Source organism: Nyctereutes procyonoides, unplaced genomic scaffold (genome assembly GCF_905146905.1).
Source record: "Nyctereutes procyonoides isolate TBG_1078 unplaced genomic scaffold, NYPRO_anot_genome, whole genome shotgun sequence".
Taxonomy (NCBI): Eukaryota; Metazoa; Chordata; class Mammalia; order Carnivora; family Canidae; genus Nyctereutes; species Nyctereutes procyonoides.
The window spans coordinates 9,848,409-9,865,313 of NW_026575128.1; the positions used below are offsets into that span (position 1 = coordinate 9,848,409).

Genomic DNA, 16,905 nt, shown 5'->3' on the forward strand with positions numbered 1-16,905 from the left:
TCTTGAATTCTTTAAAATGAAGGGAATATCCTGCATTGTATATGTACTTCGTGCAAATGCTTTATGTATTTAATAATTAAAAATAATGTCTAATAGGTAGTATATTTGCATGGTTCAGAAGTCAGTACAATAGATGAAGATATTCAGTGGAGGGGCAGTTGAGTGGCTCAGTTGGTTAACGGCTGCCTTCAGCTCAGGTGATGATCTCAGGGGTCCTGGGATTGAGCCCCGCTGAGGGGTTCCTGCTTAATGGGAAGCATACTTCTCCCTCTCCCTCTGCCTGCCACTCACCCTGCTTGTGCTCTCTCTTTCTGTCAAATAAATAAATAAAATCTTAACAAAAAAAAAATATTCAGTGGAAAAAAAATCTCAGTTCCATCCTTGCCCTCAGTGCTCCATTTATACTTACTGTGTAACCAACCGCTTTTCTTAGTTTCTTGTTCATTCTTCTAGAGTTTAAAAAAGCAAATATAAGCACATAGGAATAATTATTACTTCCTTACTGCAAAAGATAACACATTATACATATTAACACTGGGATACCTTTTCACACAGAGAGCTGTACATTTCTTTTTTTTTTTTTCCCCAAGTCAGCTAGAGTGAGGACTACTTTACATACAGTGAGTTGCAATCAATTTAAGTATATAATTTGATGCGTTTTGATAATTGTGTATATTTGTGAAAGTACTATAGTTAAGAGAGAGAATGTTTCCAACTATTTTTTGTTGGTTTTGGTTTTGGTTTCATAGTATTTTATTGTATAGCTGTACCATAATTTTTTTAAACCAGTCTTTGGTTGTTGAGTACTTGGGTGCTGCTACAAATAATTCTGTGATTAACAGTCGTTTTCAGTACAGTGTTTTTTTATGGGCAGGTAATTCTGAGGATAGATTCCCAGATGGGGGATTGATGAACCAAAGGGAGAAGTAAATAAATTTGGTAGTTGTTACCAATTTGCCCTTCTTAGGCTTGGTACCAGTTTGAGCTTCCACTAAAGAGTGTCTGAGGGTCCCTAGTCTAGTTAACAATGTACGTTATGAAATTTGGATTTTTGCCAGTTAGTGGAAAATGGGATTTTAATATACTTTTAATTTGAAATTTTGTGAAAGTGAGCATATTTTTGTATGTTGAAGGATAGACCATCTGTAGTATTTACTTTTTAGTAAAATATCTGTTCTTACTATTTACCCATTTTCCTATTGGATTTTGGCTTTTTTTTTCTTATGTTAATTTCTAAGGATTCTTTTTAGGAAGATTAGCTCTTTCTTTGCAAATATCTTTTCCCCAGATTGTTTGCTTTTGACATTGCAAGAACTTTAGTTGAATAGTGTGTATCTGAGTTTTTGCTACTTTGGGTATCTTCCTAAAAGCTGCTTAGCTTTGATTTATTTCCTTTTCTCCTTTCTTCCTTTCGTCTCTCTCTTTTCCTCTTTCTTTCATTCCCAGCCTAATTTCTTAAAAAAAAGAATTTCAGACAGCTCAAAGCTGCTTTGTTGTTGAACAGTTATCAATTCAGTGGGTAGATGTTGTTAAATGATTTTAATATACGTGACCCTGGTTCATCTCTCTTGAAGGCCATGTTTTTGGTATACTGTGCGTTGGAGAAAGAACCTGTGCCAATGTCCTTGCCTCCTGCCTTGGTGCCACCTTCTAAGAGAAAAACGGTCAGTATATCAGGCTCTGTGCGGTTGATCCCCTCTTCAGCATCAGCCAAGGAACCTTACCACTCCTTCCCACCTGTAGGCATTTTACCTACCAAAGCACCATTAAGACAGGTATAGATCTATCAGTGTTAAAGGACTTTTTTTTTTTTAAGTGCATGGCATTTAATAGTTGATTGCTTGATGAAGACAGAAAGAGCAATCAAAGGGATCAAAGATTTATAGCACCCTCTGGTTGAACCTGCATAATACGATGTCCCAGAGATGACATATAACCCTTCTCTTGCATTTGGCCTTACTTAGATCATCTGGATTTTTTATTAGCTTTGCCTTGATCTACCTAGAATTAGAGTCGGAGACAGAAGATAATCCATGCTAATCTGGCATGCTTGCCCAGGCATAGTTAATAGATGTTACTGTTTTTTTAATCCCCAGTTAACTCTTGATTCTTTGGGATCAAATTATACAATTTGCGGTTATCTAGGGCCTTTTTTTCCCCCTCCAGCCTGCTGCTTGTCAGGCTGAGTAAAGGAAAATAATGACAGGATATGCAAATCAGCCAGTTCAGCTACAGCTAAGAAAGCTGAATGAAACTATAAAAATGGGGATTGAGAATTATCTAAATATTTTGTTTGTATCAACTTTCCCAGTTACCTATATTAATGTGGTCATTCATAAATCAAGAGTTAACTATGCTTGAATTTACTCATTACCTAAAAGGAAAAAAGTGAAATGGGCATCTATAAATATAGTCCCAACTGCTCTATATTTTTCTGTAATTTTTTCTTCACCACAGCATTTTGATTAGGGTGTGATGGAATGGTACACTATTGCTACATCTAGTGGGGTGGAATTGCTAAGAATTTTGACAAATACTATCTTGGGTTAAAGGAATGACACTTCAAAGTCTTACTCATTCTGATGGAAATACTATATATATATATATATTTTTTTTTTTTGCCCCCCTGTAGTGGGTTGTATCCCCTGCAGAAAAGGCTAAATATGATGAGATCTTCTTGAAAACTGATAAAGATATGGATGGATTTGTGTCTGGATTGGAAGTCCGTGAAATCTTCCTGAAGACAGGTTTACCTTCTACCTTACTGGCCCATATTTGGTAAGATTTTATTTAAATTGATTTAGAAAAGAAATACAGCTTTGTGTAAGTTGCGTTTTGTGCATTCTTATTTTTAAGCATTTGTTGGACAATTTTGTTTCATAATTCTTTGTAGAGAAAATTTAAATATGAGGATTTCTTCTGAATAGTGGACAAAAGCTTGAGAATAGATTACCTGTTTATAAGATTGACAGTGTCAGTGATTATTAAAATGTTAAAATGCAGCAGTTTATATCAATTAAACTTAGTTTTAAGGGAGAATGCAAAAATCTGAAATTTAAACAACATACAAAATAGTATCTTCAAGGTGTGCTCAATATAATTCTGTAGGGCATATGTATACTTTTATACCATTTCAGAGAAATTACACACTTGATTCTTAAAAAAGACAACCTTGAGTATCTTTAGTGCATGTCATGTTAAATGAGACTGTGCATACGAAAATTTATAGTGTGCCTGTTGCCAGTTCACCTGACTATACCAGAGGTTATGTTGAGGTTTTCAGGGGGCAGCAAACGTCAGATGTGGAACCACACAGCTGCAAAGAGAAACTTAGAAAAGAACAAATGAGGACAGTAGGTCTGCCTTAAGAGGAACAAGAACTCAAGAGGGGGAAAGTTTAAATATATATAACTAATAATAGCTGCCACTTTCAAGTGCCTAGGCCAGGCAGTGTGCTCAATAAATGGCAGCCGTCATAGGCTTGACATTATGCCCAGACTTTTTATGTACTTTACCTTTAATTCTCACTGTAACCTTTCAGAATATGTGTTATCTCCACTTTACCATTGAAGAAACTAAAGCTTGAAGAGATGAAAAAAAATTTGTTCAAGGTCACAAGAAGAAATAAGTAGAGAAGTTGGAATTCAGGGTTTCTTTGACACCTTACTGATAGTCTGTTCATCAGGCCACATTAGCTTTCAGTGAATGTAATAGATCAGGACTTCAGAAAGTTGACCTTTAAAAAGAAAGAGAGAGAAGAGGGTGAGAGAGAGAGAGAGAAAGAAAGGAAAAGAAAATAGGATAAAACATTCTCTGTTTCTCTTCAAGTGATTTTGTAAAGCTTTCCAGATTTGCTGCCTTCTCTTCACATATGATCTCCATTTGCAGCTGTTGTTTCTGCTTTGACTTGGTGATCCTTATATCCGCCTACTCCCAAGAGTTGCAGGAAGCAAGCCAGTGTGGAAATTTTTGCTTGTTTTAGAATCATTCTAATGCCACTAATGAACCAAATTTGTTGAAACTTAGGTTTCATTTTTAACATCTTTTAGTGTTGAGAACGTTAAGATTCTCTGGCCCACCACAACTCTTGCTCTGTAGTGGTTCTAGAAATCGGTAAGAAAATACAAAGCAAACCCAGATAGATCTGAGACCTCTGCTTAGCACTAAGGTGAATATTCTCTTTTCTCTATCTTTTTAAAAAACCATGTTAGCTGATCTCTCTTTTCTAACATTTGACTTTAAGTTTTAGGCAGGCCACACACACAGAAGTTTGAGTTTCTTTTTTAATTCAACTGATTATTTTTAAAAAGCTACCTAGTCCTATTACTTTTTCCCTGGATTTTTAGAATAGTAGTTGTAGCACTTATATTCTGTTTATTTTGTTTATTTGTACAGGACATTATGTGACACAAAGGACTGTGGGAAGCTTTCAAAAGATCAGTTTGCCTTGGCTTTTCACTTAATCAATCAAAAGTTAATAAAGGGCATTGATCCTCCTCACATTCTTACTCCTGAGATGGTTCCACCATCAGACAGGGCCAATTTACAAAAGGTAAGGAAAACCCAAATGTGTTAACAGAAAAAAACAAGTGCTGTGTTACATGACAGACTTGATTTGTTTGAAGCAGTGGAGAAAATGTATCTGGCTAGGAGCAGAGCAGTATACTGTTTGTGGTTTAGTTTGTGTCTATAAATATGTTCAGATGCCTTGTATGACATCCTTGGGCTGCAGCTCGTTTACCCCAGCATTCATTACACATATGGCAACCATATTTTCCAGTCTAAAAATTGGAAAAATATGGTCTTTCCCCCCATTTGGACTTGTGAATTTTTGTGAATGAAGTATAAAATTTAAATGAAATCTATAGGAATTAAATTATTGTATTGCATTTGATGATTCACTCTTAAAACAATACAAATTTGTTTTTTTTAACAATACAAATTTGAAAATAAAATCTAGGAGATTATGATTGCTTGGTGTCAATTTTATATATAAACAAAAACATCATTTTGAGAAGAAATCTATATGGTTTTGCCACATAAAATGACCTTCTTTTCCTGAGCATGTGGCCAAATTTCATATCTGAACAGCTAGAAGCAGGTTTTAGCTACTTTTGGTTTCTGGCCAGCAGTGGGAATTTTCAAAACTACATTGTGTAGCCATGTTGTGCCTTGATTTTTCTCTCCGCCTCTACACATCCTTCCTAGCATAGTATATTTACAACATCTTGGTCTTAATAAAGCTTCAAAAGGACTTACATTGTCTAGTGGCTATTTTCCTTTAAAAATGCATACCTTGTTTCTTTAAATATCTTATGACCTATAAAATAATTGCGGTGGTGATTCTTCAGAGTTAGTTATAATAGAAGTTGTGAAATGTGTGGTGTAAGGAGAGTTGTCTTTAAAATGTCACTAGAGGGGCATCCTGGGTGGCTCAGCGGTTTAGCACCGCCTTCATCCCAGGGCCTGATCCTGGAGACCTGGGATCGAGTCCCACATCAGGCTCCCTGCATGGAGCCTGCTTCTCCCTCTGCCTGTGTCTCTGCCTCTCTCTCTCTTTCTGTGTCTCATGAATAAATAAATAAAATCTTTAAAAAAATGTCAGTAGAATATTTTGGTTCTGTATTAATTTTGTCACATAAGTTTAAAAAAATCCCATTTTAACCTAATAAAAGTGAAAATTAATTTTTTTCCAAGTCAACTAAATGGAAATTTACAACCACCAGGATAGAAGTTGCTTATAAGAGTTTTTGTTCTTATTTTTTAATAACATAAATATTTGGTTATCTGTTTTGTGAGTTTGGGGGGGGGCATTTTGTGAAGAAATCTCATTTTTTGAGATTTCTTGTGACATAGGACTTGGGTCCCCTAAGTTGTAGTGAAAGCTAAAAGTGATGCCACCCAGAAAGATAAAAGTTACAAATTTGTATATGTGCTCTCTGCTGTATCTCTGTCTCAGCTGTTCCATCCTTTTTTGTTTTCACCTATACAGACTTTTTTTTTCTCCTTGCCACCTTCATGTTATACTAAGTCTTCCACCAGTACAAACTATAGATACAACAGAAGCAAATTGTTTGTTATGTGAAGTCTCTAAAACATTAGTAGACACTCTTATTTACATCTGCCATACGGATGTTTTTAATAGATTTGTCTGAAGTCCGTTCACCAGAGCATAGACACTTTTGGCTATTTATGTCAGATATCAATATTATACATTAAAATGGGATTTTTAAATCATTATTGTCTTATCTATTAACCAACATTTTTAACCTTAAATATTAAAAATTTACATTTGGTTTGTCTTTCAAATAATCTCTTTTTATAATCTATTTTTTAGAACTGCATTTTTTTTTGCAGCTTTTACTAATCTTTTTTTTGAATATTGCTTTCCTTTCTGTGTTTTTTCTAGTTTAGATTGTTTTTTTCATTCTGCAGCACTCTGCTTTCGCCTTTCTTGTACTGTCAGTTTCTTAACTCTGCTCTCTCAAGGTTAGGGCTTTACTTTATGCCTTTTTTTGCATTAGTTTTTGGTTTATAATTTTGAAATTAGAGGCTTGTTAAGTGGCAAAGTTGATGCAGAGAAAATACCTAAACAACATGATTTTGTTACGTCTATCACAGGGTCCTTGTGTGCATTTTAGCTTGCTTTCCTTAGGCTCTTTGATCCACTTAAAATTACCAAAGTGGAATTTCTGTGTAATGCACAAAAGCAGGGTGAGAGGAAATATTTTGAAAAAAGGGACATGCTACATTTTTCTCCATATGCCTTTCTTATACTTTATATGCTGTTAGCTGAACTTTTTCCATGTTTTTTGGTTGCATGCCACTTTATAACTTTAGAATGGGAGTTTAATTTCCAAATTAGCAATTTGAGGAGTGACACAAGCTATACCAACTGTAGTACACTAATCTTCCTTTTAGAGTCATCTGTGGTATCACCTTCTAGCTTGTTTGAGTTTAAACTTACTTGCCTCACTCTTCTTATTTGATATTTTTAATAGTGGAAGATTATCAACTCTGAGTCACTTTTTTTAAGTTAGAGTGACAGAAGAGGTGTGAAAGTCATGAGTTTCTTGGTATACTTGCACCTTTCATAGCAAATTTCTCAGTAGCAGTTAGATGATATAAGTTACTCTTGGTGATAAAAGTGAGACCAAGTGCTAATTTTTCATTTTGTTCAACTGTCAAACTATTCAGCCAGGCTTAGTTCATAAATCAAGTTTAGACAGACTTGAAATCCTAATAATACCTGTCACATTCAGAAATCCACTTTAAAATTTCTGATATAATTTAGGATGATAAGGGTCTGTGTATTAGTGAAACACAGTAAAACAGTAAGAGGTGCATTTGATAAAAATTTGTAGTTAATATAAAATTAAGACTAGCATTAATTAAATCCTAATAGATGAATTTGAATAGCCAAAACAGAACATCTGAGGACTAATAATGCAGTGTGTCTGAAGAAATACGGAGAGAATTATTTGCCAAACTTTATTGACGTACCTGTTTCTCAAGTTGGCTTTAGGGTGATGGTTCATTTACCTAAATATCTTAATATGCAAGTGCCAAGAGGTATAATGTGAAATACATTTGAATTTAATCAGAGGTCTCCTAATCAGTATTTCCTATTGCCTGGGCTCAATTTTAAGCAAGTCAATTATGCCTGGTTTCTTAGTTCTAAAATGGGGTTAATAATACTATCTGGCATACCTACAACCCAGTTTTCAGATTAGTTTTGAGACTTGATTGATGGATTTGAAAGTGTAGTAAGTTATAAATCATCATATACATATGAGGAGATGGGATATTGTGAACTTATAGGTATCCTCTTCTGTTGTCCAAGTTGGTAACATATATTAAGTTCATAGCAACATAAGTATTAATAATTTTTATGATATAAAAAATATATATCATAACTTTTATGATCTGCTAATAAAGTCCTCAGTATGTCTTAGTTTTACATGTTGAGGCCTCAATTTTAGTATTTCCTAATGGTGATTATTCTGTTATTTGTCAATCTCATGGTAGCATTGGGTGTAGGTCAGGTGTCTGAAGGAGCAGTTATCTTCTTGCCCTGACTTCACCCAGATGTATTAGGTACCAGAAATGGTTCACAAACCATTGTGAGCCAGGGTGGAAGCAATTCATTGGGAGGTCATCTATCTTAAAAGGATATTCTGTTGAGGAAATTAATTGTAATAATACTTTACATTTATAAAATGTTACGAAGTTTTAGAGTAACTTACATTATTTATTTCATTTAATTTTTAAAGTGGACAGGGCAGAGATTATTTCCTTACTTTACAGTGAAGATCATGCAGCTAGTAAAATGGCAGAGCCCAGGATAAACCCAGCTAGATTTTCTAATTACAGGTACCTTTTGGAGACCAATTTTGACACTTTCATTATTGAAAGAAAACTATATGTAAAGGATGTCATATGAAGACAGTTTCATATATGCTGATATTAATATTTACTATGTAACATGTTGAGCAGTTGGTTTTACTTTAAATAGGGTAGGCACTAAAATTGTTTAACAGAAGTAAATGTAAAATTGAATAAAATCAACTTACCATTATGATTCTGAGATTCAGCGAAAATTTGTTTACTTACTTTGTGCTGGATGACACAAGTACAAATAAGTCACCATCCATCTCCCCAAGAAATCTATTCTCTAATGGAGGAATTAGTTTATAAATCTGATATCTGCTTCACTTCAAGGTTTTAAACAGGTGCTAGGATCAAGTGACAAAGACTTTGGGATCTGAAGTGGTGATACCTATTATAGAGCAACAGCTTTTAGAGAACTTAAGCGAAAATGTCTCAGTTTATAACTGTGTGTGTGTGTGTATAAGATTACACTAGATATGATTTTCTTAAACGAATTAAAAATATTAGTAATACTGTAAAATATGTAATAGTCTATATCCATGTCGTGCTTTTGAACATTTTCAATGCTTCGCCATATATAATTTTATAGTAATAATGTTATAATTGTGAACTTTTTGTTTTTAGAACATCATAGGATCAAGTCCTGTTGCAGATTTCTCTGCTATTAAGGAGCTAGATACCCTTAACAATGAAATAGTTGACCTACAGAGGTATGTAAAGTAAAATTACAGCTGACTATATACATATACACACACACATTTCTGTTTCTAACATGTATTTTGGTAAATGCTACTTTCTTTAAATACCCTTGAATTGGTAATCTGTGACCCTATTTCGTTTTTTATTCCAGTGTACCCTATTTCATCAAATCTAAGGCAACCTTTTGTTGCAGGATGCACTATTTTCTTATGTACCACTAAACAAAGAAAAAAATCACTGCCAAATAAACAGTGGCATCAGCTATAAATACTATCTAACTTTTAGGGAGCAAAAAAATGTGTATCTTAGAATGGATTATAGTTTTCCTCCAGCTTTGGATATTTGAATAGCATATTAGAAAAACATTATATAATACATTTTGTGGAAGGAATGTTAAATGCATATACCAATTCTGAGAGCTTTCATAATTGTTATATTATTTGCTTCTCACAGAAACCTTACAACTTGAGTAGATTTTATTGTTTCTAGTTTACAGGTAAGGAGTTCAGGTGCAGAGAGAGGTTATTTTGCCCAGTCATACAAACTTGATAGCAGTAGAACTAATATCTCATCTCCAGACTACTTGATTTAGAGTTGAATCTTCTCTCTCATACATAGGTACTATGTAGAACAGACTTAAATACAATTAGATTTGAATCTAAATACAGCAGGTACTATTGATATTTCTTTAATTCCCTTGTTCCCTGGAAACTTTATGGTAATACTGTAAAAATGACCTCCTGAAATTACTTTTGTAAAAATGAGACCATTTTTCCATCTGCAAGGTTTTGGATTTACACAATCACTCTGTATTTACACAAACCTTTTTTTTTTTATTTTGTTTTTAACATTCATAGCATTTTGAAGCAGATAATGGCTGATATTTGAGTGTTAGTATTGAGACATAAGAGAATAGTTAAATGATTTATCTGGGCCATATGACAAGAAATAGGGAATGATCTTTCCTCATTCATGGGCTACTTTAAAATTGTATGGAGAAACTTAGTTGTTATGATTTTTTACTTGCAAGAAAGAATTCAACCCAGGCTAATTTAAGTGGGAGTGAATTTATTAACTTGTGAAACTAAGGCCTCTTAGAGGTAGGGGTGTTTTAAGGAATAGCTTCATACTGGGGCTTAAATGATATAATTTGTTTTCTTGCTCAATTTCTTGTATGCACTTCCACTGGGTTGTTCCATTCTCATGTGGAATTTCCCATTATATTGCCAAAAGAGCAATAGCACACGTAGCCTCGTGTATTTGTAAATTCAAATCTAGTGCAGTACCTCTTTTCTGGCAGTTCCTGCAAAATCCCTAAGATTCCATGTGATCATACTCGCTTAGGGCCATGCCTGTCTCTGAAACAGGAGCCAGGTATGTATAATTTATTAATTTGCCATGAACTCAGTCATGGGAGTGGTGAGAGGGTAGTTGGCTACCAGGACCACATAGAGGAATGGGTATCCTGACATGAAAATTCTGCCAGAAGGAGAAATGAATTCTGGGGAAGTCAATGTCTGCTGAAGGCCACACAGCTTCAAATCCACGGTATTTTCAGTGATTAGCCTTAGTATCATCTGTCTCTTTGAGCAGTATGACTTGACATTCTAGAAACATAAGTCTGAGCCCCTTTTTAAATGTCATTGTGTTGGTTTTTTGTGTTTTCTGTTGTTTTTTGTTTTATTTAGTTTTGAGGTTATCTAAGTTCTGTCATATTCTTATTTCCTGCTCAAAAATTGCCCTTTGCCTATTTATATAAAGCCTCTACTCTTCGAATCCCAGAAAGTGAAAAACAAAAACAGAAACAAAGCCCTTGGGAATTTTATAGTCCAATTTTTTTCCTTACTCATGAAAAAAATTCAAAGTCACACATCAAATCAGCAACAGTGCTGGGTGGCACCCCAAGTCAAGTTGTGTTAAGTCGTAGTTCTGCATTCTTTCTATTATATGTCTGCCTCTCATTAAGACTTAAACATTTTTTACTGTGGTTCAGAATAAAAGAAGTAAACATTTATTGAGTCTATAATGATGTGTGGACTTTTCATTTTCTTAGGGTCTATAAATAGCCCACTAACATTTTTGCTTGCCTTATGTGTAACAAAAATTGAATAATAGCTAGATTTGAAAATACTTGTCTTCTGTGCCTCTTGTAGATATGCCCCAATATGCTAGGGCCCCAATATGCTAGGACTCTCTTGACTTTATCAGTAATTAACATATGAAATGTTTTTGTAGTGAGCTTTATTAGAAAGTAGAGCATCATACATAGGGTATTCTTGCCAGTGCAGACATTTCTAATATTAATTACATTTGGTAAACTGAGCTTTCACTAACTTCTAATAACCATAATGTTAAGTTATACTAGTGATAGTCTTCTATAGTGAATCACAACTGAAACATAAAAACATATCTAACATTTGTGACTATATGTCTTATTAAGAAAATCATAGAGCTCTAAAACCTTGTTAGGTTTTAGGTTGTAGTCACACTGTATAAATGTGTAAAACACATATACATGATTTGGCATTTGTGAAAATATTTTCCCTAGGCTTTTATTTTAGGTGAAGTCTACATTGTAGACAAACTTCTATCATCTGTCAGCTCCAGTAATGTCATAATGATACTCATCAACCCATGATAAAATTATGGTTGTTAAAATAACTTTTGTAACTGGTTGTGTTAGGTCACTATATCACCCACTCTTCAAGATACTACATTATAAATCTTGGTTTTTGTTATTGTGAATAGCAATTTTTTTCTGTGCCATAGTATTACTCTTCAGCCTTTAGATTATTTTTTAATATATCAGGATACAATGAATATAACTTTAAAACAGGAAAAATAATTTAAACAGAATTTGCTTATGGTTTTTACTAAATTGCTGTATGAGAAAATTGCTTCTTATTTGTTGCTTTTTAGATGAAAATATTTAATTTCAGTCCAGGGACTAAACCTGCAAATAAATAATATATAATATGGAATTATAATGAATATAGTGCTTTACAAATTTATTTTTCCATAATGATGGGTATAGTGCATACTTGTAAGCATTTGGAAAATACAGAAAAGCATAATGAAGAAAAGAATCTGTTTCTTAGAATAATATTTATAATCTTAGAATAATAATATATAACCTCAAAAGTTAGTTGGGTAAAGAATATTCTTTGTTACGAGTCAGAAAATGAGATGTTTCTATCTGGTTCATGAAGTTTTCTAGTTGAAAATATTTAAGACATTGAGAGCTTGAAGCAGGATGTGTTTTTGTCATTTCTTCCTTAAATTTTTAATAATCCTTCAACATTTTCTATATAGAAATTTAATTATGTCATTCAGGTTAAATTTGCATGATATTTTTAAATTAAAGAAGGAAAAGCAATAGTTGTAAGTGGTGCTGGGAGCTTTGAGGGTGCGGTGCTGTTCTTTATAGTCAGGATGGCAGTGACACATCACTGAGCATGCATCAAACTGCTGCTGCAGCAGCAGCAGCAGCAGCAGAAGAGGTACTTCCATTGGCTGTTCCAGCCCCTGCGCTGGTGCAGCTACCCTCACTCCCTCTGCTCTGTCTCCCTTCGTTTGCCCCATATCCGGTCAGCTGACCCATGAACAGATTGCTGAGTTTAGGGAAGCTTTCTCCAGCTGGAGATGGCACTATCACAACAAAGGAATTTGGGACTGTCATGAGGTCACTGGGTCAGAACCCAACAGAAGCCAGATTTTAGGATATAATGGTAATGGCACTGTTGACTTCCCAGAATTTTGGACTATGATGGCTACAAAAATGAAAGATACAATGAAGAAGAAATTGGTGAGGCATTACAATGAGTCTTTGACAAGGATGACAGTGGTTAATCAGTGTGGCAGAACTATGTCATGTTATGACAAACTTAGAGAAACTAACAGATGAAATAGTAGTTGAAATGATCAGACAAGCGGTTATTGGTAGAGATGGACAAGTCAACTATGAAGAATTTGTACCAGTAATACTGCAGAATGACCTACTTTAAACTCCTTCCCCCTTCCCCAGAGGAATAAGACTGAATCTTTTATTTAACCCCTTACCCAAGAAACAAAACAAAAGAACAGCAACAACAAAAAACTCCTTCATTTACTCATTCTGTTTTTATTTAGCAAAACTGAATGTCAGAAGTGCGTTGTATGCATACACACAAAATCTGCATGCATTGCCTTGTGGTCTTGTCCCTTAAAGATCAAGCTATGCATCACTTTTATAATATAAGTTTTATAATATAAGTACTTTTACTACCTTAATGATCAAGACTTCTTGCAGTTCCATTTCCTAATGATTAATATACTGTTTGGGCTGGCCAGTTTTTCATACATACAACTTGACAATTGAGCACATTTGAACATTTATATTAAAAACAAAAAATGAAAAAACAAATTTAAAACCTATTCAAGTAGCTTCTAGTTCAGTTTGTTAGTATAAATTGTCATAACTGGTTTACTTAAAACAAACACTTAACATTGGTTTACCTCAGGATGCTGTGCAAAAAGAATGGGTGAAGGATAAACTATCTAGATGGCTATAGCCCCTCTTGTACTTGGATATGCCTTGACCCATGCTGATGACACACATCCTGGTGGCATGCTGTATGTATTGGTTTAGCATTATCCACATGGTACTTGAGTGAAATGGGTGTCAGGCTCTCACCATTCACACACATTTTTAAAAAGAAACCTTTACCAAGGGAGCATCTTTGGACTCTGTATTTTTAAAACCTTCTGAGCCATGACATGGGAGCCAGCAGGTTAGGCTGTGGCTGTGGACTTTAGCACAACCATCAACATTGTTGTTTAAGAAATTACACTTTATGTCCATTCCAAGTTGTAAATGCTAGTTTTTCTGTCCAACAAAAAGATCATTAACTTAAAACATAGTTATATCATAATCTTTTTAAATATCTGGATTTCTCACCTCAGCCCAAGACCTATAGTCTTCATTTGTCTTCTAGAGAATGTCCAGTAAACATGACTTCCCAGTCGTCTTCTGACCGTTATCCTTGTCTCATTTATTTGCATTTCTTAGTGATGTGACCATTCATCTAGTCACTCAGGCTAGAAATCTGAGATTTTTCTTTTATTTGTATTCTATCTTTGAAATGTTTCTTGAAATCATTCCTACCTTTCCATCTCCTTTGCCTGATCACCTCCTCCTGATCTTTCAAATCTCACCTTAGGCATCACTTCCTTTGGAAGGGGGAGCCTTCTCTGATTTGTTTACCTCCTAACCTTCATACGTATCAAATTTTATATAGTTTTAATATTTACAGTAGTCGTAACATTTACCATCCTTTATTATAATCATCTTTTATTTGGTCTCTCAGTAGCCTATGTACTTCTTAAGCATAAGGACTATTTGCATACTCACTGCTCTATAAGCTAATGCCTAACTTATTTAATAGATGAGAAAATAATTTTCAGTATTGTTGAAATCTGTCCTCTGTACTATTATTATTTCTTTCTTAGTTTTACTAACCCTTTATCTCTTCTCTGGATTACTGTTGTAACCTCCTAATTGACTCTGCACTTTGAGTCTCTCCTTTCCTTTGCACCTCCAACTGATGTATAAAATACAACTCAGATTCCTTAGTGACTCCCTATCCCCAACTGGATCCAGCTCACTTTTTCTGAGATGATATAAAGGCTCTTCTTTCATGGTTTTCCTTTGGCATCCTGAGCATTCTTTTGTCTTAGCCACCTCCCACAATAAAGTAGAATCCTTTTCTTCTAGAGCACTGTCAAGCTCCTTGAGAGCAGATGCCGTGTTTGCTTTTGTACTCTCAGTATTGAGAATAGTGCTCTCATTTTGGTTTTATCCCTCTTCTCAAGCCATGTGGTGGGTGGACCTCTCTGGACAGCATGCCACACATTTTTATTCTTCTGTGCTTGTCATCCTGTTGTTCCCCTTTGCCTGAGCATACCTTTTACTTTGTAAGCTTTTACTTGTGCTTTAAGACCCAGCTTAAATATTGTCTGCTTTGTCAAACTTTTACTGAAATCTTGATTTGCTAATTGCTTTTTTCTTTCTACTCCTAGAAACTTTATTCCTTTGTAATAGTATTCACCATATTTTATTCTGGTCTTTATTTTAATTTGAACTCCTTTAAGGCAGGGGCTATGCTTTATTCACTTGGATAGGTCTAGAAGATAACGCATAGAGTGCCTGACACCACAGAATCTCAGTATAGGTTAGTTGGTTGAGTGAATGAATCAAAGTATGTTATAAATATTAGAATATTTCCCAGACTTAATTCCTGCCAAGTTTATGACAGACTAGAAGCTGTGTATTAAAGGATGAAAAGACAAAGATCTTTTGAAGAATAGCTTATTTTGAAGACTGTACGAGAGGATTTTATAGACGAGAGGGTTTTTAATCCTCACAGGGACATTAAGGATAGTGGGCTGATTTTTCATATTGTGACAACTTGTTTTTTGTGTCAGGGATTTCCTCTGAGAATCTGATGAAGGCTCTTAGACTCTATCCTTCCCCCTCAAAAAGAACATATGTGTCCATGTACACATTTTGCATTTATTTCAGGGGTTCCCAGACACTTAAAAACTATCCATGGATCCATTCTTGCTCTGAAAGTAAAGTGTCTCAAGTAGAGAAATTCTTGACAGTGAAAAGTCAAAACATGCTTCAGTCACTAAGATAGCATAGTGGTGGTAAATTGTGCTGAGGCAGGAGTTAATATTTATTTGTCTTCTATCAGCTTCTACTTCCTTCCTCTCTCTGTCCTTTTAGCAAGAACATCAGGAAGTAAAAGCCACATCCTGTCAGGCCAGTTTGTTATCCTGGTATTGGGCCAGTAAACAGGATAGATAATTACAATAATAATTATTAGATATTGTGCTATGCCTGCTTTATATAATTTCTCTTCTTGAATTCTTGCAACATCACTGAAGGGTAAGAAGTTTCATCCTGATTTTTCAGATGAAGAATAGACAAATCTTTTTCTCTAAGAAGCTTTCCTTTGGTATCTACCTCAGCTCAGAGAGCATTCGTTTCCTTCTCTCAGAATGCTTACAGTTCTGAATTATATTTCTTCCTCTGATCAATTCTGGGCTATGTAGGATAGCACAGACTGTCTCTTATTTCTGATGAGGCAATATAGTATATTATTTCAGAGCATGGCTTTCTCACAGAGTGCTTAGTTTGGCTCCTGACATGACTTAGCCAAGTAACTTAACACTCTGTGCCTCAGTTTCTTCATCTGTGAGATGGAACTATGACTAATACCATGTAAAATGTTTAATATCTTTCTTGGAACATGATAAATTCTCAGTATGTGTTTATAGTCGTCATCGTCATCGTCATCATCATCATCATCCCCAATACCCAGCTCAGCATTCAGAGCACAGCATTTACTAAATAGATGCTCAGCAAACATTGGTTGGAATAGCTTTCTTTCCCTGGTTAAAGAGCTACTGGAACTATGTACCCAGGCAGCCAGCATTTGTGTTTCTAAATATATAGATCTCTAGCTCAACATATTTAAGAACTGATTTTTTTAAAATGTATTTAAAGTGGTATTAACATACAATTTGAATTTTTTAAAAATTTATGTTTTGGTTAGGTCAGTTCACAACCATTAGAAACCATTAGCTCTGAAGAGAGCATAGCTTATACTATAGAATCGAGTTCTTTTGCTTATATGATCCAGTCTGACCTGTTTCTAGCCCTGTAAAGATCCATGATACTATTAGACCTCAATCATGACTACCTCAACAGTGGTGTTACTGATTGAATAATTGAAGTTCTAGGTTGTTGTGTGCTTTTGTTTGGTAATAAGG

General features: G+C 34.6%; 1 protein-coding gene and 1 pseudogene across 3 annotated transcripts in view; both read left to right on the plus strand.

The window, feature by feature from the left end:
• Positions 1-16,905, plus strand: part of EPS15 (epidermal growth factor receptor pathway substrate 15) — a 140,936-nt gene that overhangs the window by 54,344 nt on the left and 69,687 nt on the right. For all 3 annotated transcript variants that reach the window (XM_055341670.1, XM_055341669.1, XM_055341668.1), the window contains 4 exons: positions 1,575-1,664; positions 2,633-2,778; positions 4,396-4,552; positions 9,016-9,101. In XM_055341670.1, coding sequence (XP_055197645.1) covers positions 1,575-1,664; positions 2,633-2,778; positions 4,396-4,552; positions 9,016-9,101 — 479 coding nt within the window. The remainder of the gene's footprint in view (positions 1-1,574; positions 1,665-2,632; positions 2,779-4,395; positions 4,553-9,015; positions 9,102-16,905) is intronic.
• On the plus strand, positions 10,439-13,094 carry LOC129520440 (calmodulin-A-like; annotated as a pseudogene).